At 35.2% G+C, this 23,188-nt stretch overlaps 3 protein-coding genes and 1 non-coding gene across 4 annotated transcripts; 2 read left to right on the forward strand and 2 right to left on the reverse strand.

The window, feature by feature from the left end:
- Positions 1-3,012: 3,012 nt before the first annotated feature.
- LOC18036137 (ribosomal RNA small subunit methyltransferase, mitochondrial) lies at positions 3,013-4,421 on the forward strand. Its single transcript, XM_006425531.2, has 2 exons — positions 3,013-3,540; positions 3,633-4,421. The coding sequence occupies exons 1-2, from the start codon at positions 3,127-3,129 to the stop codon at positions 4,419-4,421; spliced, it is 1,203 nt and encodes a 400-aa protein (XP_006425594.2). The 5' UTR covers positions 3,013-3,126.
- Positions 4,422-4,701: 280 nt separating this feature from the next.
- TRNAR-ACG lies at positions 4,702-4,774 on the forward strand. The gene has a single exon. It is a non-coding gene; the product is annotated as a tRNA-Arg (tRNA).
- A 4,109-nt stretch (positions 4,775-8,883) lies between these two features.
- On the reverse strand, positions 8,884-14,827 carry LOC18037868 (3-epi-6-deoxocathasterone 23-monooxygenase). The gene is made up of 9 exons (XM_006425532.2): positions 14,469-14,827; positions 12,687-13,017; positions 12,428-12,577; positions 12,044-12,319; positions 10,551-10,640; positions 10,312-10,390; positions 10,118-10,224; positions 9,811-9,938; positions 8,884-9,666 (listed from the first exon to the last, which is right to left on the reverse strand). Exons 1-9 carry the CDS (start codon positions 14,681-14,683, stop codon positions 9,579-9,581), a joined length of 1,464 nt encoding a protein of 487 aa, XP_006425595.1. The 5' UTR covers positions 14,684-14,827; the 3' UTR covers positions 8,884-9,578.
- A 1,663-nt stretch (positions 14,828-16,490) lies between these two features.
- LOC18037869 (CDK5RAP1-like protein) lies at positions 16,491-20,846 on the reverse strand. Its single transcript, XM_024181306.1, is given in 5 exon segments — positions 16,491-16,751; positions 17,632-18,102; positions 18,970-19,497; positions 19,500-20,050; positions 20,475-20,846. Coding segments are annotated over 5 exon segments (1,872 nt in total). The 5' UTR covers positions 20,759-20,846; the 3' UTR covers positions 16,491-16,713.
- Between the last annotated feature and the right edge of the window lie 2,342 nt (positions 20,847-23,188).

Consider the following 23,188-nt stretch of genomic DNA (forward strand, 5'->3'; position numbering starts at 1 on the left):
GTAACAAATGAAAAGAATCCAAATATATAATACCAAGAGAATTATCAAAAACTTTAAAAAGTTGTGACTCATAGAATATTCAGATGTCTCTATGTATCCATTTGCCACATAAATTATCCGTTAGAAAAGTAGAAAATGGAGGACAGTTTTGAGTAGGTAAATATCCGTCGATAGATATAATGATTAACTAGCACATGTCTGTAATTACCGTTAAAGCCATGAAATTAATTAAGGACGTTGTACCAAAAAAAAAAAAAAAACCCCCATAAAAGAAAAGCCATGAAAAGTGGAGGAATTTGATTCATCAAGATTATTGGATGCCAATGCTTCATTACATAACGTAAGATAAAGATTTACTCATATAATGTACCTTTTATGCTCATGATTATCCATACGCGACGGGTGAGTTTCTTCACACTTTGGGGGCCAATGTGTTGGCTCTTTTTTTTTATCATTTTCAGTCTCAGGGTTCCATGGCATAATTATATCACAAAATCTTTTGCTTTTCTCCTCTTCGTCACCACTAGTTTCTCCCTTTTTATTCCTTCAACCATACCACACCGATAAAGCAGATTGGATTCTGCAATCCTTTTGCTTTCTTTTCCTTTTTGAGGGACCATCACTCTTCCAATTCTCTAAATCCAAATGATTAACTTGAATAAAACCGTTGCTATAACGCCAATTTGCCGCCAATAATAACGGTAAACTAAAAAAAGTTTAATCATGTTGCATTTAAAATTGCGGTCGGACAGTAGAAGCTTAAAAGTTATGGCACTAAAATATTTGTTAAATATTAACTATTGTATTTTGAAAGTTATGTTGATATAATTTTTTACTTATATCATAGAAAATTTATTATATTTTTAATAATCTTGTCAAAATTTATATTTATTATAAATTATCATAGAAAATTTATTTTTTTACAGTAATTATAATTTAAAAATTAAAGTATTCCAATATCAAATAAGACCTTAATTAATTTGTGCCATTACAGGTTACGACAGCAGACGGTACTTGCCTGCCATTTTGAGGGCCTTGCTAAAAGCAATTTAAGAAAATGTGTCCGGGTTTTTCTTTTTCATTTTCTTTAAGCCTAAATTAGTATCTGATTGTTTCGGAGTACTTCAATTCATAGTTATATCAAGTCGACTCGAACGTTTGAAAGCAGAAGAGTTACATTAAATTCTGATAAAACTCATTGGTTTCATTTAATAACAGGAAGAAATGCCTCATCGCTAAGAAATAAAACTGATAGTTCATTCGAATAATCACTTGAACCAATAAAACCAAAAATCAGATCATCTTTTTTAATGTCCTGCTTAACTAGGCGGATTAAGAGCCCTGACATAATTCTGTTTAATTTTGTTATTTAAAAGGTTAACATAATTTCGCCCGTCATATAAGATTGTCCTGGTCTAGCTCCCTGATATATATCGCCATGTTCTGGGTTATGTTTCTTTTGTAAATTGTAATCCAAAAGGTTAGCACCCAGAAACAAAAGGAATTGAAATATTGACTGATGCATCCCAGAATTAGTAATATAAAATTTAATTAGATGAATCACACAATGATTTAGCATGAAACAATTGTCTAATTACTCGCAACATTGATTTAGGTCACATGTAAATAGCTCTAACTTCAGAACTAAGCAAGAAACAATAATTAGTTGTTCCATACTCTAATCATAATGTGTTGTTTTTGGTAAAAGTATTTGGATAACTGCATGTGGTTGAATGTGTGGGGATCTATCAATTCAAATGTAATCAAATATCCGTCGGCATGCATTCTTCTTATTATGGAGGCAAAAGTCATTGCACGTTTCAGTTTCTGGTCCACTTTAAACCCATGATTTTCTGGTCCACAAATACCATAAGAGTTTCTCAAAGCCCAAATCGAGAGAAAGCTTCGTCACCCTCAAAACTCATTAATATCATGTCAATCTGTTAATGGTTACTTTTTACCCCCCTAATATTTATCAATTTTATTTACCATTAACTATACCTAAAGCTTAAGGTTTGATTTTAACCAAGAGATAGTTGAATTGGTAAATACACCATACATATAATGTCATTTGCATAAGATCTATACTATTCTTATATTTTACATTACTTATTAACGTATATGAATGTTCAGGTTTTGCAAGAGCCCAAAATTTATCTCCTACTATAGTTATTAATCAGAATTTCTAATCATATAGTAATTAAAACATTTGACAATCATTGTTTAATAAGATATGAGAACCTAGCGCAAGCGGATAATTCAATTAGTTTGCCAAATAACAAAGTTATAACAACATTTTCACTTTTTAGTGAGTTGAATAATTTATTATTATTATTATTATTATTATTTTTCACTTTTGTCTATTTTGTTTTGGAGTTTACGCGATACTTTTTTTATTCTTTTTACAGCTCTTATTGCTGATTTCCAAAGATGTGCTTATTCGTACTTGAATATTTGTCACTGCATTCATTCAGATTATGCTTCAAGATTGTGAAGAAAAGAATCTCTTGGTCGTTGATCATTTGATTCATTACATTGGACATCTTCATCGACAGACAATCTTTTACGAGCAACATTGTCAGAAGGCGATCATGCAAAAGATCTGTCCCGAAAACTTGAACCTTCCTCCAAGAGTTGGCCTATGATTTTCTTTTGCATTTAATTTGTTTCTCTTCCTCATTTCTCAAAAGTCAAATCTATGAAACTCACTGCAACTTTTTTTGCCTACCAAAGCGCTTTTCATCCATTTTTCTTCTCAAGCTATTCTTTTAATCTCTCATTTTCAAGATGGTTGACGAGGAGGGTATCAAGGATTTTGTTTGATGACGAAGAAGTAGTGGAAGACGGCCGAAGGCCTTCAAATAAAAAGCGGGCTGATGTAACAAACTGAGTGGTCAAATTAAAATGAAGCCCCAGCCCATCAGAGTCGGCCCAATATTCATTTTCCCTATCTTCAAACCTTTTAGCCGTGCAAAAGCCCTTATTGATATCCCAACATTTTGGCGCCAAACTGTTGGGGAAAGTCGATAATTTGTCTCACAATCTCTATCGATCTCTGGTAGGTCGTGCGTGCATTCAAAATCGTACTTGAAAAACTTTTGACGTTGTGAAGTGTATGAAAATTCGATGCTTCGCAAGACAAGATCAACTCCACTGTCTCTGACTCGATTCATTTACCTTTACCAGCAGCAACGAGCTGTCAGACAACTTGGTACAAAGCCAAGTAATCGATGCACTCACAAAAACAAAGACGATGACAAAAAGATCCATAGCCCAATTAAACATCAAGAAGATTACATATTTTTCCACAAAAGCAAGGGCCAACACATCCTCACCAACCAACGAGTCCTCGACTCTATTGTTCGAAAATCTAGCATTAACCCAGACGACACCGTCTTAGAAATCGGACCCGGTACCGGAAATCTCACTCTCAAGCTTCTTGAAGTTTCCAAAAAGGTTCACGCAATTGAAATCGACGAGAGAATGGTTGAAATTCTCAACAGACGGGCAGCTGATAGCGGGTTTCATGATCGGCTCAATGTAAGTTAACCATTCGATGTATTGCCTCACAGAAAATCACGAGCTATTAAAGTAGATGTTCTTTTTTATTGTATACACATTGGATATTGCAGGTTATAAGTAAAGATGCATTGAAGACCGAGTTTCCCCAATTTGATCTTGTCGTGGCGAACATTCCTTATGGAATATCTTCTCCTCTTGTGGCTAAATTAGTGTATGGAACGAAGTCGTTTAGGAGCGCGACGCTTCTTCTTCAAAAGGAGTTTGCAAGGAGGTTGTTGGCGAGTCCTGGTGACTCTGAGTTTAACAGATTGGCTGTGAATGTTAAGTTGGTGGCTGATGTGGAGTTTGTTATGGATGTAAGCAAGAGGGACTTTCTTCCTTGCCCGAAAGTTGATTCATCTGTTGTAATAATCAGGCCAAAAGCTGAAATACCGGATGTGAATCTTGATGAATGGCGGGCTTTTACTAGGACTTGTTTTAGCAAGAAAAACAAAACACTTGGCGCGACGTTTAAGCAGAAGAAGAAAGTGATCGAGCTCTTGAGATTGTCCAAACAGAAGGGTCCGAATACCGAAAATTTTGTAAGTGATGATGGTTGTCATTCTGGGGAAGATGACGATGATGAGGAGGCGAGTGGTGTTGACGACTTGTGTTCATCTTCTTGCTCAGAAATGGAAATGAGCTTGTTTAAGGAAAAGATTACCCAGGTTCTAAAATCTGCGGCGTTTGAGGATAAGAGGCCTTGCAAGCTGTCTAACGAGGAGTTGCTGCATTTGCTTTCCTTGTTTAATCAAGTTGGAATTTACTTTCACGACAAAACAGTGCCAAATAATGCGGACGATGCAGCTGCTGCTGCTGCTGCTGCATACAGTTCACAGCAACAGTTTCCTTTTGTTTAACTTTTCTTTCGTTAGTCTTATTTGATCAAAGTTTTGAAGCGAACAAAATATTTATTCTTATCTAAGTAGTGAATGAAAGGTGGAAGTAAAAATGCTTTGGTGAGTGTTATGTGCATGTTGATTACTAACATCCCTCACTCTACGAAATTAGTGAACTGATTGGTGCACTATGTTATGGAGAAATTTCTTAAAGATTCACGGTTAGGAGATTTGACCGCGGTTTTTGTTGTTGGGATGTTAGTATTATAATAAATTATTGATAAATTTGAAATTCAAAATTGACTCCATGGCCCAATGGATAAGGCGCTGGTCTACGGAACCAGAGATTCTGGGTTCGATCCCCAGTGGAGTCGATTTTTTTTTTCCAATTTTTTGGGGTTAGGTTTGAACTGGATTACTAACACAGCCTTTCTAACGCTGAACTCTAAAACTAAAACACCGGCCACTGAGGCATTTTTACTTAAAAAGTTGCATTTTCAAGCATTAGTGTTATGTAACTTTTGTTACTTCATTCATAATTGGGTGTCTATTCTACTAAAATCGAATATTTTCTCAAAAAAAAAAAAAAAACTTCTCTAAAAACCACTCTGTATTGTAACTATATAACATGATACTGAAAACTGATAGGCAGCCATTATCATCAAACAGGAAGAAGATTCAAAGACTGTTAACAAATGGGATTGGGAGCCCAAAATGCATTATTCGACCCCTGTCAAGAACCCTAATATCAACTTCCATGCGACACCCCTTTTCTACTCCTATACGTTATTAAAAACCGATTTTCAACTTCTTTGAACCCGCCAATCTCCATGGATCTCGATTTCCAGCAATTTCTACAGCCTAACTGATACTCGATTTCCAGAGCGGAGAACAGTTGACAAGCCTCGCCGTAAAAGAGCCAGCTTGCGTCCTCCAGCTAATTATTCCCTTAAGCTTTTAATTTACATTTGATTTAATTTAGGTTTTTGTAATTGCGAAAAAGAAAATAATTTGCAGGATAGCCGATTAGTCCTACTAATTCTAATGAAGGGAGCGTCAAAAAAAAGAAACGAGAAAAAGCGAATGAGGCAGCGCTGCGCTTTTTTTTTGGGGCGTACTTTGACAACTTATCATTTTTGTTCTTTCTGACTTGTTAATGGATTTTTGCGGCTTACAAACATCCTCTCGTTAAATTGGTGTTCCATTTTCGGCTAAAAACGTCAAGACATTGTCGCTAATTGGAAAGAGTCTATAGAGCCACTTTCTCTATGAGCTAGCCATAAGGTTTCAATTGAGCCTTCCGATTTGATCATAATGGTATATTTTCGCTAACAAATGCTGATATCAAACACGAAAGCTGGTGTTAAAGTTTTTCTTTCTTTCTTTCTTTTTTGGTTGAATTTCCATGTATCAGGCATTTATTTATGTCAACTGGAGAGAGTCGTTGAAAATGCTTCAAAATCTGGTGTTGCCACACTTGTCACTGGTGAAAATTTTGCGATGAGGTGGCTGCAACGGTGCTGTCATTAAAACTTAAATGACCTGTTTACCTCTTTTGCGCCCTTTTTTTTTTTTTGGTTTGTTGTGCATTAATTTATTTTTTTTAACGGGAAAATTATGAGTATTTATTTTAATATATAATGGACATATTACAGTTGATCAGCAAAGCCTTATTACCAATTGAGCTCAGATCGGCGTCGGCCCATGGTTTCGAACAAGAGGTGATAGTGAAAACACCCTTTGTTTCAAATTAGCGCCACCTTTGACATCGCCAATTAACTGAAGTATTCTAAATGTTGTATTATTTATTGTTTTCTGTTTTTCAAAGATGCATAGTAATGTGCTCTAGTACAAAAATATTTTGACATTAATTTTGTGAAACATGAGTTTCCTCCGACTTCTTTTGATCTTATCGTGCAAAGAGAATCACTCGTTGATACAATCTCATATGATTCCCTTGATTTCCCTAAAAAAGACAAAAAGGTTGTTGTGATATTTTTTAACAGTTAGTAGATTATGAGAAGTCGTTTTCCACAACGGTATTGAAATTTTGCATGAACAATACGATAATGTAATGTTAGAGAAATTGTTGATTGAAAAACTTATTTTATGCTATTATAGTGTGATTGGATGGACATTGTTACAAAAGTTAGAAAATTCAAAGTTCGTTGTCTACATCGAATATTTATTTTGAAAATTAATCCTTACCCACGCGAAGGTGTTACTAGAGACTACAAGAAACAAAATGTGAGGTTGAATTTTCTAAAGAGCAAGAAATTGAAAAGATCATATTTATATTAAAATTTATAATATTTAGGAACTTTTTAATTAATTTTATATATTAGCTTAATTTGGTTGCTTATTTAGAGTTTATTGTTTTGACATTATTTAATGTTATCTATGTGACACTTGTTTCAACATTTATCAAAAAACCGATAAATGTTTTAAAAATAATATGAACTCTGTTAAGTTTGTCATTAAAATTAACAAATTTGGATACTGAAAATTAAATTGACAATTTTGTCCTTATTAGTTAATTTATAATTTTTATAAAGCAATAATTTTTTATATGACGAAATGGAGGAGAAGAAGACGGACAAGAAATAAAGAAGAAGAAGAAGGAAAGAGAAGATGAAGAACAATAGGGGAAAAGGAAAAGGAAAAAAAAAAAAGAGAGAGAAACAGAGATTACGAAAAAAAAATAGGGAAAAAAGTTAAAATAAAATAAAGAGAGAGAGAGAGAGAGATTGTGGAGTTTTCTTCTTTTTTCTTCTGTCTTCTTTACAAATCTGGCGTTATATTGTTGAAATAAAACTTTAATATTAAATTTATTTCTCTATAAAAATTATAAATCAGATAAAAAAATTATTGAAGTGTTACATTTTATTACATTTTTATCATAGGAATTGTTTAATATTAGATATAACATTTTATTAATATTTACTAATATATAATAATTAAACTTAGGTTAACCTTATTTAAATAATCCACCCAATTAATCTATTCAAAAAGAAAATCCAATAAGTCAATAATAAAACATTTTAAAACTAATTCACTCAGTATCCCCCGTTAATGATACATTATGTCATTTTTGTGCTGAAAATAAAAAGATGTATCATACAATTTTGTTAAACTTTTTCAACATTTCATCTATATAATAAGTTATAGACGACATGCATGTCATATAATTTTACTTTAGCGTTAAAGTTTTAACGCATCATCAACGTACTAAAATTATAATTGAAATGTCATTCACGTGCGGTAAATTGTGCGTGATATCATCTACATGATGAAGTTATAAACAATAAAACAATACATGGGTCCAGCTATGGTGCAATTGTGGTACCATATCACAGTTGCTTCCATCCGTTAGATCAAACTTATGGTAACAACTGTAGTTGGATCTAACGGCTGGATGCAACTGTGGTATGGTACCACAGTTGCACCATAGTTTTGCTCACAATACATTATTCAATTTTCACTTCAGAGTTAAAATCTTACAACATATATTCTAAATTTTGAATATATAAACTGTTTATCATCCAATTATTGTAAATATGTGTGACACGTCATCTATATGATTCATTTATAAATGATATGTCACACATAAAATATTACACTTTTATTTACTAATTTAAACATCTAATAATTAATAAATTAGTATTATTATATTTAATTTCTGCTAAGTTAATTCAATCAATTGAATCAAACAATGTGCTGCGTAAAACACAATTCAATAGACATAATTAAGAATTTGGTTATCTTATATTTCATGTAAGATTTAGCATCTCACAAATTGAGCCGTGAGTCCCACTTGAGCCCACAGTCAGTAGAAATAATTATACCTTATATGAAATGTAAGATAGCATCACCCCAAAACTAAATATAGTTCTTCATATTATATCTTATCCAATCCAATTAAACCAGGCTCATACATTCCGACATATGAAATGGAGTTTAGTACAATGTGACTTATGAAACGTGCCCCAATAAGAGTGTTAGATATGATTGATGCTGGTAATACAATCACGGTGCCTTGTGAGAACATGAAGTGAGCTGTAGCACATCTGAGAATTGAGATCTGTCATGTCATGTTGAAGTCTGCTTTAACAACACCGGTAAACTTCCGTCGTGGAATCCATTTCTATCCAGCACAGGCCCATAATTTTTAAATCAATCTATGGATCATCTGCAAAAGTTCTTATAATGTAGGAAGAAATTAATTGGATTGACCCCTTGCGTTAAATAGTTTCTGCGGTAATCTCAATATAACCTTCCAGAAGTAAAAAAGCAAAAAGTTTGTGGAAAAGTCTCGTGAATGTGATTAGATATTTGAAGCCGCAAAGCTTAAATACTTTCGAGTCAGCATTATCTTTTACTTCAATTATGCGTAGCCATTTGCCGTCCTAACCTTGTAGCTAACAGAAGTCGAAAGCACGCAATTGTAGTATCTACTTTCTAATAGTAGAGAAGTACTGTTAATTAGGCATGAATCTTCTTTAAATATTTCCCATTGTAGCTATTGCAAAAGGCAAAGCACCTAATAGATGCGGTACTGCATGCCAAGATGATATTGGACAAGCTCGTACTTACTGTGATTGCCACCGGACAAAAGTTGTACTATAGCGCTCCACCGACTCAAAATTATTGAAGGGGGTGCTAAAGTGAAGCATGTGGCCTTGTGTTTGATCAAATCACCCCGAGGCTAGGCCATATATGACCTTTGCCAACCACTCGCAACCCACCACAAACGTTATTGTCAAATCAAACAAATAAAAATTTAAATGGATGGAGATCAGACTACAGTTAAATTCCAAAGGTTCCAACTCGCATCCGCACGAATTTCAATTTCGATTGATTAAAGAGCTTGCATAGAAAACGGGGCCCAAGGATCCTTCCTTGAGCCATCTGCCACGCCATGTGAAAAACAGATGGTGACGCCAGAACCAACAATATATTAAAGAGCCATATCCTCATGTATGATGTATCTCTCTGTTAAAGAAAGGAGTCCATCTCTTAGCAAGCGCTTTGCTTTACATGTAGTATAAAATAGAACAGAGAAAATAGACATGCATGCCCCCTCATGGATAAGTCCTCCGATCGTGATCGATTGATATACTTTTGTTATCAGTAGCGTGTACACGTTTTCCTTTTTGATGGGGACCATGCAAGATAAATCTAACGGTAATTCATCACTTTGATTGGCAGCCTCTTCTTCAACTTGACGGTTGGAAAGTAAACAATGTCGTCGTTTTCAGCCTCCCATCTGAAGAAATAGGATCAAAATCAAATAAAGAATGGTCAATTTAACTGCCCAACTTCCACTGTAGTACAGTCTGGTTTAACTGTTGGCTTCTGATAACGCCATCCAATTAATAAAAAGGAAGATCAGGATGCAAAAGATCACTACTCATAAGTCGTGACAAGATGGTGAAGGAAGATCGATATTTCGAGCCGAGATAATTCAAAGCCAGGACACAGTCGCTGACCCCCACCAAAAGGTGTAAAGATATTGTTGTTAATAGCAGCTCCCATTTTCTGCAAATCAACAAACAAAACATGCATGTACATTCATCCCTGATTCATGCGTGTGAATCTTTCTACGTATCTAGTGATAATTAATTAATAATGAAATGGAAAGGAATTAACTTTCGTTTTTGACAATGACTTGAGAGAAAAATCTTGCACTTCACAAGTCACATAATATTGCACATTACCTCCCATCTCCATGGATCAAACTGGTAAGGGTTATCATAATTTTCTTCATCCATGTGAACAGATAGAAATGACGTAAGGACACACCATCCTTTTGGAATCAAATGGCCTGCAAATTATCCATAAATAGCAAGCAAGCATGTGAAGTTAATAAAGAAACTCTGCATGTGCACGCTGGCAATTTTAATGAACAAACCTTTGATTTCCACATCCTTGAGAGCTTTCCTCCAAACCCCATTAATGATATTTGCCATTCTAAGGGTTTCATTGATCACCTAGTGGGGCGGGCGGGGGGGGGGGGGGGGGGGGGCAGGGTGTAAAATCAGCATGTATGAGTGTATGTTGGTGCATATTTATATATAAAAAAACATACTATTTGTGCTAGCTATAAACTGTAAGTTTTTTCGTCTCTTTAATTATTCCAATCGAACGTACATTTTGAGTGAATGGCAAAGAAATGTAGTCTGTCCAACTGTAACCAGCACAGGACTTGGTCTTCTGCCTCTTCAATTCCATGTTCTCTTCCTATTGATCATCACAATGACATTACATACAGTACTATATATATTTAGCACCGAAGTCTTACACAAGAAAGATAATCTGTAACCAAAGTGTGTTCTTCTGCATAAAACTGATCAAACAAAATATCAGAGCAGAGAACTGCTTAAAGTTAAAGAAAGGCCATGATTATCACCTACCTACTTTCCGCGGCATATCTTAATTAAAGTCGCAAGATCCAAAAGGTTACAGCTACAAGTTTGGCCTCTTTAAGGGTGAGACCCACTTTTAATGGCTAGTTTTTCACCGTGACCACTGCCTTCTTTTTATGCCACGAAAAATGCTTGGCAAAGAGAAGGAGGAGAGAATTAAAGAAGAAAAGAGTAGAGAGAGAGAAAGTGAGTGGATAGAGAGAGAGGATAAAATTCTCTCGTTTTTTTTCTTTATGCTTCTCTACACCTAACACTACTTGCTTATGCTACAGTTGTTATGTTAATACATATTAATCTAATCTAATTCTAACCCTAATTAATGTACTGGAAGCTCTCATACGTGTGCCTCATTTAGAACCAGGTCTTCTAGCTTTTCGCATAAGAAGGATAATGAACACGAACTTAGGCTCACCAGTCACCACCGCCTTGTATAGTGCACAACTCCTATAATACATCTCTTCCCTTAACTAATAATTAAGCTGTAGACTCGACTCTAAGAAATATTAATTCTTTATTCGACAAATCAAAGATATAATTTCTTTAGAAAAGCACTTGTTAATTTGAAAGAGATTATTTCACTAACAGTTTTTGCTTGTAATTTTCAGAAACCGGTTTAAAACATAAAACTTCATATGTATTATTGCATGATCAAACATACTTATTAGCTGATAACACTGTTATCAAGATCTTAATATGAATTTATGTGTTTTATCTAATGATTTGAATTTTAAAACGACTTCCTTTAATTTTTTAGATTTTCAACATTGTCTAACGTTATCTCCGAAAATTTATTTCTTATTATTAATTTAAATTAAGATGATGATGATGATGATAAAATCAACTGGTCAGAAGAAGAAAGACTACCGAAAGACGACAAAAAACCGACACGACTATATGACAGCCAATGGTCGCAACTCGCAAAGACACGGAATTAATAGGTGGTCCTCACCTAAAAGCCGTTCAATCTTAATCGCACGGCCAGAAGATGTCATAATATTATTGATGCATCGTGGGTCCTTACACACGAACTCTCCATCTCAATCGTGTTTCCAATCGTGTGTCTAACGAAAGGGACTTTTTAAACAAAAAGTCAAACGCATTAGCGGACATCTTACAGCCGCAGAAAGAAAATGATCCTAACCGTTGGATCAAAAATTCCAAAAAGAAAAAGATCAATACACCTTGTTATGGTAGGAGTGGTAGTAGTAGTACACGTACCGTAAGTTGCTTAAGAGCAACGGGGCTGTCAGTTAGGAATTTGACAGCTAAGGTCATTGCCATGGGGACAGTTTCTTCCCCCGGGATCATCATCTCTATTATATTCGAACTGATGAAATCCAACGATAAAGATTGCTTCTCATTTGCTTCACCATTATCACGTAACAGCACGTCCACTGCATCTTTAGCTACGCCCCTTTCGTCTGATATCTCCTCCATAGTCAGTTTTCTCTCCTCTACAATCTTTCTCACCATCTTTAACAATCTCTCCTTTGCCTGCATGATTCATGAACAAGCATAAACATTAGTTATGATATGAAACCCTAAGGCTGAGGCATTTGTGTTGTGTTTTTTTGTTTTGTTTTTCTCGTTAATTATAGTTACCTTCAAGGATTTATATAGCCTCGTCCCAGGAAATTTGATTGGCAAGCAAATTAAACCTTTGAGGAATTCTTCAAATTCTTTCTTGAGAAAGTTTAGATCTTCACCGGGACCAACGCTCATCAATACTTTTACCAAAACTTCAAATGTTATCTGAAAAGTATATATATATTAACCAAGCAAATTATGTATCATATATAAGTATTGTCGCCACACAGCAACAGATACTAGTTAATGAATGATATACTAAAATCGAAATGACCTTTTTGGTTTCGTCTTGAACGTATATCGTAAGATGGGAGTGTTTAGTCCACGAAGCCAAGGTGAGTCTGACAGAAGTTTCAATATGTTTAGTGATAGTGGCTTTGAGTAGTGGTGATCTGAGGAAGCCAGCTATGTGTGCATGCAATCTTTTTTGAAGGGCTCCATTCATTTGAAGAATTGAGAACTTTCCAAGTAATTCTCTTATTGATTTGGGATAAGAAGGGACAAAAACATTGCCATGGTTTTGCAAAACCACTTTGTTAACATCCGGATCTGTGGACACGATGATCGGTGTTCCCAATATGTGTGTTTTAAACACCTTGCCGTACCTGCAGAGTGTAGAGAGACACAAAATTAACAAAATAATTTCTTTTTTTAAAAAAGAAGAAAAGAAGACACAAGAAGAATCTGTTTTAATTTTTTTTACTAGTTTTGATCATCATCATTGATCGCAGTCAGCGATGAAGATGGGTTAAAGGAAACGGTCGTCTCATTGGAAAGCCGAGACAGAAGCTAGCTAGGGCTGTGGTTACTGTCTGAACAAGCAATAGGACTTTCAATGTCCAAAGACTAGTTACTGCGGCTTACAGCAGAGTACGTTTTTACTTGCTTTCAATTCTTGCAACTGCTCTTTTTCTCTCAATGTGTTGTTATCAATTAATGCCATCATTAAAGCTCTTGGATGGCAGTTAATCACCATAATGATAATAGTTCAAGAATAAAAAGGATTATATATATATATTGAAAAAAATTACACCTAAAAAGAAAGATGTAAAGCAAAAAGAGAATAAAAGGGCTTCACAATTACTTAAAGGTGATTAATTTTTATAGCACAAACTTCTTTACTTGTACCATCTTTATCGCCTCCAATCAAATGGAGTGCACATCAAGCTGCCCTACTCTTCAGCGAAAAGGGTATCAAATATATCCTTTGGGACAGAACAGAAGGGGAAGTGTATTTTTTTTATTTTTATTAATCCTTCCCTTCTGATTTCTGATTAATATTGTTTAACATCATTTGGTGGACTTATAACGTTTTTTTTTTTTTGAAACTGACGTATAAAACGTCTTAAAAAAAGAATGATAAGATTTTATGATACTATTATGCTTAAAAAACGTAACCCAATAAAATTATGACGATTTATATCTATGCAATCTACAAATTAACATGACTGGACTTGTTTCTTTTTATATTGTGTAAAAGTATAGGACTTTTTTTTTTTTAAAGTTTCCTCAACAAATACTTTATTCAAGTTTATTGTTTAATAATCAAATAACTACCTAAACGAAATTATAATTTTTTTGTAAGTCTAAAGCTCGACTAAATGGTCTGGCTACCCATCTATGTATTTTTGCGAGTAAGTAGAAGTAAATATATATTTAAGCTAGTAATTACATTAATCACCATAGTTGAAGCATGACAATAGCTACACGATCATTGTCTAATCATAACAGCGAAATAAATATCTAGAGATGAGCTATAGATTTTTCACTCTAGGGCTTTCATCATCTAAGATAAATTAAGATAACAATTTCTAGATTAATTTTTGATAATTTACTCCTTTTTTTCCCCTTCATCATCTTCAGTTAAGGTTAAACCCAACCAAAAAAAAAAAAGAAGGAAAGGAAGTAGAAGATTGATTAAACAATAAGACAAATACAATAAATATATCTGTTGAGCAGAAGAGAGGAAAAAGATGATAGCAAGAAAAAAAGCCCTCGATGCATGAAATATTAAAAGGCAAAAATGGAGTGACTGTAGATGAGAAAAAAGCTTTACAGGGATTTGCGTTTGTCCATGAAGCTGACAGGGCGAGAAGTGTAACCACAGGCAATGAAATCTAGAGTTTCCCCAATGAAAGGCCAACCCAAATTCCCTTTTGGAACTCCACCGCTATTCTTCTCCATTGTTTGCTTCTTCTTCCTATACCAAAACCATCCAGAAATTATAGTAATCACACCCATCAAAATCCATCCCATTCTGATCATCATCATCAGATGGAACTCAACTCAACTCACTGGACCTGCAACTTTAATTTTTGAGCTTCTCATTAGTCCATGCAGCTTTATATTTTTAACTTTGTGAGTGGGAGAGAGTCAATGGAAGAAATGAAGGCAAGTAATGAGATTTGGGTATGTAAATACATGTCTAAATATATACACATACATGTTGGGTGAGAGATTCAGAAGATCTAGAGCTTTTACCGCTATCATTAAATGAGGTGGCCATATTGGGTGCACCAAATGAGCCACGCTTGTTCATTTTGTCTTCATTTCATTTAGATAGGTCCCCAGTCCACTCCCCCATTTATTACAATGGATTTGGTTGAGTGTTCCATGCCCTTAAATATTCAATGGAATATGGACCCCAATTTTAAAGTACATTGCTAGAATTAATGTTGGATACATTAACAGTTACGAGAAAATCTCCTAATTTAATTCATTTTTATTGTCAAGTAACTAAAGAATTTTCGACAACGAATGAAATGATACCCGATCCTTTGTCAAGATAACTATGTCCAGTTGTTACTTTCTCTATGTATGTAATTAAAGTGTGGTCGGCCTTCAAAAGCTAATATTAAAAAATTGCAACATCTATACATGCATGCAGCCAGGATTAAATTCAGAATTTTAAATTTTAATTATATTTTTTAAGAGAGAGAGAGAAGCAGCCAAACTGATGCATCTCCATTAGCTAAATTTCTTCCAAGCTAATATAATTGATCTCAGAATCTCAACACTCATTTCCTTATGGAAAAAACATTTGCAAGCTTAAACATGTGATAAGGGAAAAGAAAACAAACAAGGAAATTGAAGAGGAGAGGTCTAGCCAACGACAGTGGTGGATTTTGCGGTGACCACTTGTATAAGGGAAGCCCATAGGCCATAGGCGGACGGCGCCGAAATTGTCATCGTCAGCAGCTGTCCCCCTTCCTTTCCCTCTTTTATTTTTATTTTCTCTGGTTGATCAACTTTTGCATTATTGTACATATTTGTAACAAATCGAACCAAAATGCCATCGTCTTGTCTTCATCATGCTTCAGAATTCCCCCTCACAGTTACCACCATCGACTCTCTCTCTTTCATGCACATTAGTTCATTGCGTTTGTTTGTATATGCACACCATCTTTTGATGTCATTGTTACTGTTGTCAGACATGACCCAACAACCAATCTTACACTTCTTTCTTTCTCTGCACTGCGCACTTATACATCAAATGGAATGCCGCCATGCGCCATTTGACATGCTTGCAATTGAAGCAAGTGGTCCGACACCAATTCTCGCATGTGAATGTGGAGTGGGGTTATATTGTGTAAGAATAAGGCCCATTGGGTGTGTTGACCAGCTTTTCTTTTTCAATTTTTTTAATTAAAAAAATGGGGTAATGAACCATGCATACAATACAATCACGTTGTGATGTATCAGTAGGCACATGCCTTCTACAGTTGTTATTGATGATTTTCCAATCATGATTTTCGTTTGGGTCAAAGAATAATGGGAATTTGATTATGTCACGCATGATTCCAAGTCGATATCAATAGTCAATACTATATTCTTTCGAAGATCTACAGCAAGCAATTGAAGTCCATATGATCAAATTTTTCAGATGGGGCAGCTTGGGTGCGGTATAGAGATATAATATAGATTACTTTCGGGTAAGGTAAAGACAATTTCGGGCACATTAATACATAGAAAAATGTTGAACGGTGGGCAAAGTTTGGTAATGAATTCGGACTTCGTTAAGACAAACACCACAAGCAGAAGGGGAGAGAAGAAAGAATATTATTATCATTCCTGTAATTCATCAATTAAATGACTCAACTAAAGCGGTTTCAAAGTTGCAGCTGCATTTGAATGACCTCTCGAAACCTTAACCCCAATTTGTCACGATCAATGCTTTTTCTCGGCGAGAGGCAACCTACCACATCATTTACATCAAACTTAATTTTTACCGCAATCTTGGGATAATTTCATTGAAAAAGCTGAAAAATAAATATCAGGTCATGTTCAAAGGCAGAAAGATTTCAACTTCTTGCACAGGCAACAGCTTCTTTATCCACATTGTAGAAAACAACACTGATGTTTGCCCCGGGTCAAATCCCGGGTCAAACCCCGAAACTGGCTAAAACGACATCGTTTCGTCTATTAATTTTTTTGTTTTTATTCGCTATGAAACGACGACGTTTTGCTTGGATAAATCACAAAAGCAGCAATAGAACCAAGTTGTTTCTTTGTCTTCGTTCTCGTTTCACCAAACAGCAAGAACCCATGGAAAAAAGAAAAAGGGGAAGCTTTTGGAATGACAGATTTCAAATCTAAGCACAATCTCTGTCCGTTCCTTTAATTTCTCTTTATCTACATAGATTTATCATCACATCACTGATTACATAACGATAGTTAATTAATATTCTCTCTTGCCCTGTAAACAAATCTTAGAGAAAATACAATTAATTATCTCTCAAAAACACTTAAATGACCATCGATTAATTCAACATCACCCAGAACAAACTGGCTCTTCCTTTAGATTTTCCGACAACAGCTTCCTTAACCTACATGAAACTAATCTATACTTGAACTCCGGCACCGGAAAGTACCCATCATGAACACCCTCCAAGGAAAATGATGTTTCTGTTAAGAGAACAAAGAGGAAGAAGCAGTTGGATTAAGAGACCGAAGAGGAAGGAAGAAGCAGCTGGTTCTGTTTTTTTTCACTCTTTACGTTGGCAAGGAAAATGATGTTTGTGTTACTAAGGGTTCTGCAGCAACGAAGAGGAAAGGAAGAAGCAGCTGGGTGAAGAAAACGAAGAGGAAAAGTTCTGTTTTTGCACTTTATGCAAGCCAAAATGACATCGTTTCTCAGCAAATTAAAATGAGAAAAATAAGTGCCAAAACGACGCCGTTTCAATTGTTTCGGGGTTTGACCGGGGCAAACATCATTTTCCTGTAGAAAAATGTGCTTAATTTAGTTACTGCAAGTGCCTCTCCAAAGAGCGATGCTCGTGTAGATATCAAAATTTGAACTTCTACGTAATCACCAGCAACTGGGTTCCGCTTATCACTGATAACATTATCTCTATCCAGCAAAGGCCGATTTACAAATGCAACTCTATGTCCTCTATCACTTTTGCCAACAAGCTCTGTATCTGGAGCTTTCTTGTTAGGCCCTTCAACCAATACAAGTTGGACAGTCCCAACTTGGGAATCATAACATTGACCTGTGCTCTCTCGAAAAGCTTCAATAAGTTCTGTAAGTCTCCTCTGCTTAACTTCCTCAGGAACATCATCGACATAGTTTCTATGGGCATGAGTTCTCTCCCTCATGCTGTATGCAAACATGTATGCCATATCATAACCAACAGCTTTCATCAGGGTTAGTGTATCTGCATGTTCTTCCTCAGTTTCTCCGCAAAAACCTACAGACATAAATCCAGATAATTAGCTAGCAGCACCACTGACTGGTAAAAATTTTCAGAGTGAAGTAAATTCAAGAAAAGAGGCCATAAATAATGGGTGTCTGCCAGGAATTATATCTCCCTGAGCGTCAAACACCTGAACATCAATGAAATGTGCCGCCACACTCTAAAAAGGATTGTCAGGATAGAAATTATAGCTTCTCATAACAGATTGAAGGAGGAACTCATTTACCATTCAATCAAACAAATTTAGATATTTACATACAAAAATGGCGCATGTTCAATATTATAATGTATGTGATGCAACAATTATATCGACAACCTAACACATAAATACAAAGCATGATTTGTGACATATATGAACCAAACTACTAGCTACAACCGTCTGTGAGGGCAGACATACAGGTACAAGCATGGGGCTAGGAGGACAAGTACTACTACAGCCTTTACAAGAGCCCGAGTAATAATAAGACTTGAATATTTACCAAAACATTAAGTTCAAAAGCTCTCATAGAATTAAATTTGACTACGATTAATAATCTAATCTTCCATCATCTTAAGTAAAAATATAAAGACCACCTCTATTGTTACATAAAAAGATCACCTCTATTGTTGCATATAAAGATCACCTCTATTGTTGCCTTGATCACTTCTAGAAAGCTTAAATTATGCCCAAAAAATACATTGCAGGGAGTCAAAGACCATGAAATGCAAGTCTAGCATTTTCACATATTTTTATTCACCCAAATACTTCTCAGAAATACTAATGTATGGAACAAGTCTTCTTCATCTTTCAAAGGAAATTGTCTAATCAAGTTATGGGTATAAAGGACGCTATAAAATTAAAATAACAAGAGAATCACTTACCACATATGAAATCACTACTTAATCCCACATCCGGAATAATTTGTCTAATCTTTTGCACAAGATCTAAGTATGCCTCTCTGGTATATCCCCGACGCATTCTTTCAAGTACTGCGCTATTCCCCGTTTGTGCAGGCAAATGGATATATTTGCAAACATTGGGCCTATCTCGCATTATATATAACAACTCATCTGGGAAATCTTTAGGATGTGGGGATGTATATCTGAATCTCATCTCAGGAAACTCTAAGGAAAGTCGATCCAAGAGATCAGCAAAGCGCAAACCCATTTTTTTCACTTTACACATGCTGTTAAAACCTTCACTAAGCCTCCAATTAGCTCCTGGCTCAACTTCTTTTTCCATCCCAGATGTATCATTGTAGCTGTTCACATTCTGACCAAGAAGTGTTACCTCCTTCACGCCTTCTTTCCAAAGCTCTGCCACCTCCTTAACTATTGATTCCACTGGACGTGATCGCTCTCTACCTCTTGTAAAAGGAACAATGCAGAATGAGCACATATTATTGCAACTCTCATCACTGAAACAAAAGCAGTAACAGAATTTTTTGAGATTCGAACAGGACTAATATCAGCATAAGTCTCCTCAAGTGAAAGAAGAGTGTTGATCCCCTTTTGACCATAGTCTACTTCTTCGAGTAAACGTGGCAAGTCTCTGTAAGCATCAGGGCCACACACAACATCAACCATCTTATCCGCATCCAGTATCTTGTCTTTTAACCTCTCAGCCATACATCCCAATACAACTATTTTCGGAGGGTGCTTGGATTGTGACCTGCCTGTTGCAACATTTTTCTTCCATTCCCTCTTTAGAAACCAAAAATAATTTAGCCTCTGCCACACTTTATGCTCTGCATAGTCCCTTATAGCACAGGTGTTAATAAAAATGACCTCAGCATTCTCAGGAACATTGATGACTTCACTATATCCAGCATTCTTCATTATGGAAAGTACAATCTCCATATCATTGACATTCATTTGACAACCATATGTCTCTTGATAGATACGACCTTGTGAATGTACTTCAGAACCAGTCGCTGACGAAACCTCAGAAGCTGGGGCAAGACTGAAGAGGGAAAAAAAGAGAAAACTTACGCTAAGAGTTCTATTTCACAAACTCTTCAGTCATCGAAAAGTAAAACATTATGGACTCGGTGAACGAATGCTTGATAGAACAAAAAATTAAAAAATCAAATATAAAACAGCCAATGTTCGCAAGAAATATGCATGTATATATCCAATCCTATTTCTAACTCTTCTTCTACATCTCTCCTCCTTACCCTGTTGGGTAAGATTATATGTCATATAGCAATAATCACCCTCCGGCATAAAGCTTTAACATCGAGGAAACTAGTAATTGAAACGAGATCACGAAACAACAAAAATAAAGTTAAGAAAGATAATAAAATTAACAATAATAACTATGAAAGAACTCTCGAACAGTACAAAATACTATGTATCAATGATTCTTCGTATGCGAGTGAACTTACTCAGCCAGTGGCTGGGAGGCGGTGAGAGAAGATTGGGCGATGAAGTGGTGGAGGCCGGGGCCATCAGGAAGGTCAAGAGAAGAGTGAGAGAAGTTTCTAGATAGATTAAGAGAGAAGCTGCGCTTGAGTTGACGAGTCGTCAAACGGCGAGCGCAACGCGGATCGAGAGAAGTCTCTGGATATGAAGAGAGGAACCGCAGGCTAAAACAGCAGCGTTTCTGTATTCTGAAGCGAAGAAGCGCGCATTGTGGTTGGTTTAATATTGACGACAGAGAAGACGCCATCGAAGGCGCAGGAGAGAGACTGAGAGAGTCTGCTGAGAAACTGGAAGTCTGGAAGTGGAAGTTGGATAGGGCTATCGAAATTAGACAGGGATTTGTCCCCGCTATACCCTAAAGGTTTGGTATTTATCCAATTACATCCCATAATTTAAAATTTTTTTTATATATCTTTTTCAATGTGTAATTACAAAATTACCCCAATTTAATTCTTCAAATTTCAAAATCTGCCTTCACGAGCTACCAAACACAACGCCTGTTCTGCTGCTGCAAGTTCATCCACCACATTAAAGGCTACAAAATCACCGAATTAAAGACTGAAAATTCACCGAACTAAAGGTCATTAACCACATTTACACTTATTTTTTACTTTATAATGAGAATTTATGGTGCATAATTGTTAGGGTTATATGCATTAGGGTTTTAAAAAACAAATTACCCACATGATTTTGGTCATTATCTTGCTTATTTACTGATAATCTTTCTTGCTGGTAATGTAATGAAGCTTCTTTAACTTGTGAATTTGAAATTGAAGAGAGTGAATTCATAGCTCTTTAATAATGGTTGTGGGAGTTCCTAATTAAATATTATCCTTATGAATTTTCGGTTATGGCTACACTAGTTTATGCATTAGATCTTTATATAATTTTACTTGTTGTTTATAGTTGAACTTCATCCATGGGAATTATATATTAATTTTCTTCAGCTGCGTATGCATTCATTATGCTACAATATGAGTTTTCTCTATTATTTGCTGTAGAACCTTTATTTTACAATTCTAATTTATTAACAATTTGCTATTTGTTTCAGCATAAAACTATTGATAGTACACTATTAATAAATGTGTTTTGAACGACTTGTGAATTTTGAAACAATGTTGGATCATTTTATTAATTTGTTTCACTATGAGGCTATTGATTGAAGAAGTCACATAGCATTTAGGATTTGATATTATTGTGCAGCAAATGTTGTTGTATATATTTCCAACTAGTTAACTATTGGAGAATTGCCCTTTAATACACTCGTCCTAGACTTGTTTTTAGTTTTTGACAATTAGTTCATGAAGCTGTGATAAAGTCATTGAACAAATTAATTGCATTTTATTTGATTAATAATGTTATATTAGAAAAGAGAAAAAGAGGAATAACTTGTGGTTTACAAATTTGTCAGGAAAATTTGTCCACTAGTGGTGACTGTGGAGCATTTTTGTTGCGGTACTTGGAGGTCCTAGTCCACGAACTTGATGTTAATTCATACTGCCAACAAGATCATGTTACACAATTTCGACAAGCCTTGGCTGTAAAATTATTTGGGCATAGGTCATGGAAAAAAACTTTGTAGTGTCATTTTTTGGATTATGAGATGTAATAGTTGTAATGAGGATGTTGTTGATATTTGATGTCATTAAAGACAATTGACAGCATTAATATATTTTATTTCTTTGTTATTTATATTAATGATAGATAAGATAGTTTGCACAATATATGCACAAGGAATACACTATAAGAGAATACACGACTGCAGTCGGGTATTTGCACAGATACACGACTGCGGTCGGGTATTTGGAAATAAACATAATACGCTCTGTGACAAAATACTCGACTGCAGTCGGGTATTTGCACAGATACACGACTGCGGTCGGGTATTTAGAAATAAACATAATAAGCTGTGACAAAATACTCGACTGCAGTCGGGTATTTACATAGATACACAACTGCGGTCGGGTATTTGGAAATAAACATAATAAGCTCTATGATAAAATACTCGACTGTAGTTGGGTATTTGCACAGATACACGACTGTAGTCGGGTATTTACAAATAAAAATAACAAGCTCTCTGTGACAAAATACTCGACTGCAGTCGAGTATTTGCACAGATACACGACTATGGTCGAGTATTTAGAAATAAATATGACAAGCTCTCTGTGACAATCGGGTATTTGCACAGATACACAACTGTAGTCGAGTATTTAGAAATAAACATGACCAGTTTTGTAACAGCCAAAATACACGATTGTACTCGGGTATGTGCACAGAATAAAAACTCTTTTCAATCATTCATTATATTGGTGACACAATCAATATAGATTTTAAACATATCAAACTTCAAATAAATGAAACTAACTATAGTCCGATTGCCTATCAAATAACACAAATCCAATAGTTATTGAAATCGTAAATAAGTCGTAATATAATAGAAGTTGTTTAACATTCATCATAAATTTTTAGCATATTCAACCCAAACACTCGGTCCATATTTTATAAGTCTCTGGTTGCCTCCCTTCAATACTTGTTCTTAAAAAGTCACACAAACATGTTTATTCATCTGCGAAACAAAAATGTAGAAATTTATCACTAAATATGAAAGATATTAAAAAAATTAAAACAACAAAAAATAACAAGTATATAAGGTTCATAGTAGTCGTGTAACTTATTA

This window comes from Citrus clementina, unplaced genomic scaffold, assembly GCF_000493195.1.
Source record: "Citrus clementina cultivar Clemenules unplaced genomic scaffold, Citrus_clementina_v1.0 scaffold_7, whole genome shotgun sequence".
In the NCBI taxonomy this organism is placed as follows: Eukaryota; Viridiplantae; Streptophyta; class Magnoliopsida; order Sapindales; family Rutaceae; genus Citrus; species Citrus x clementina.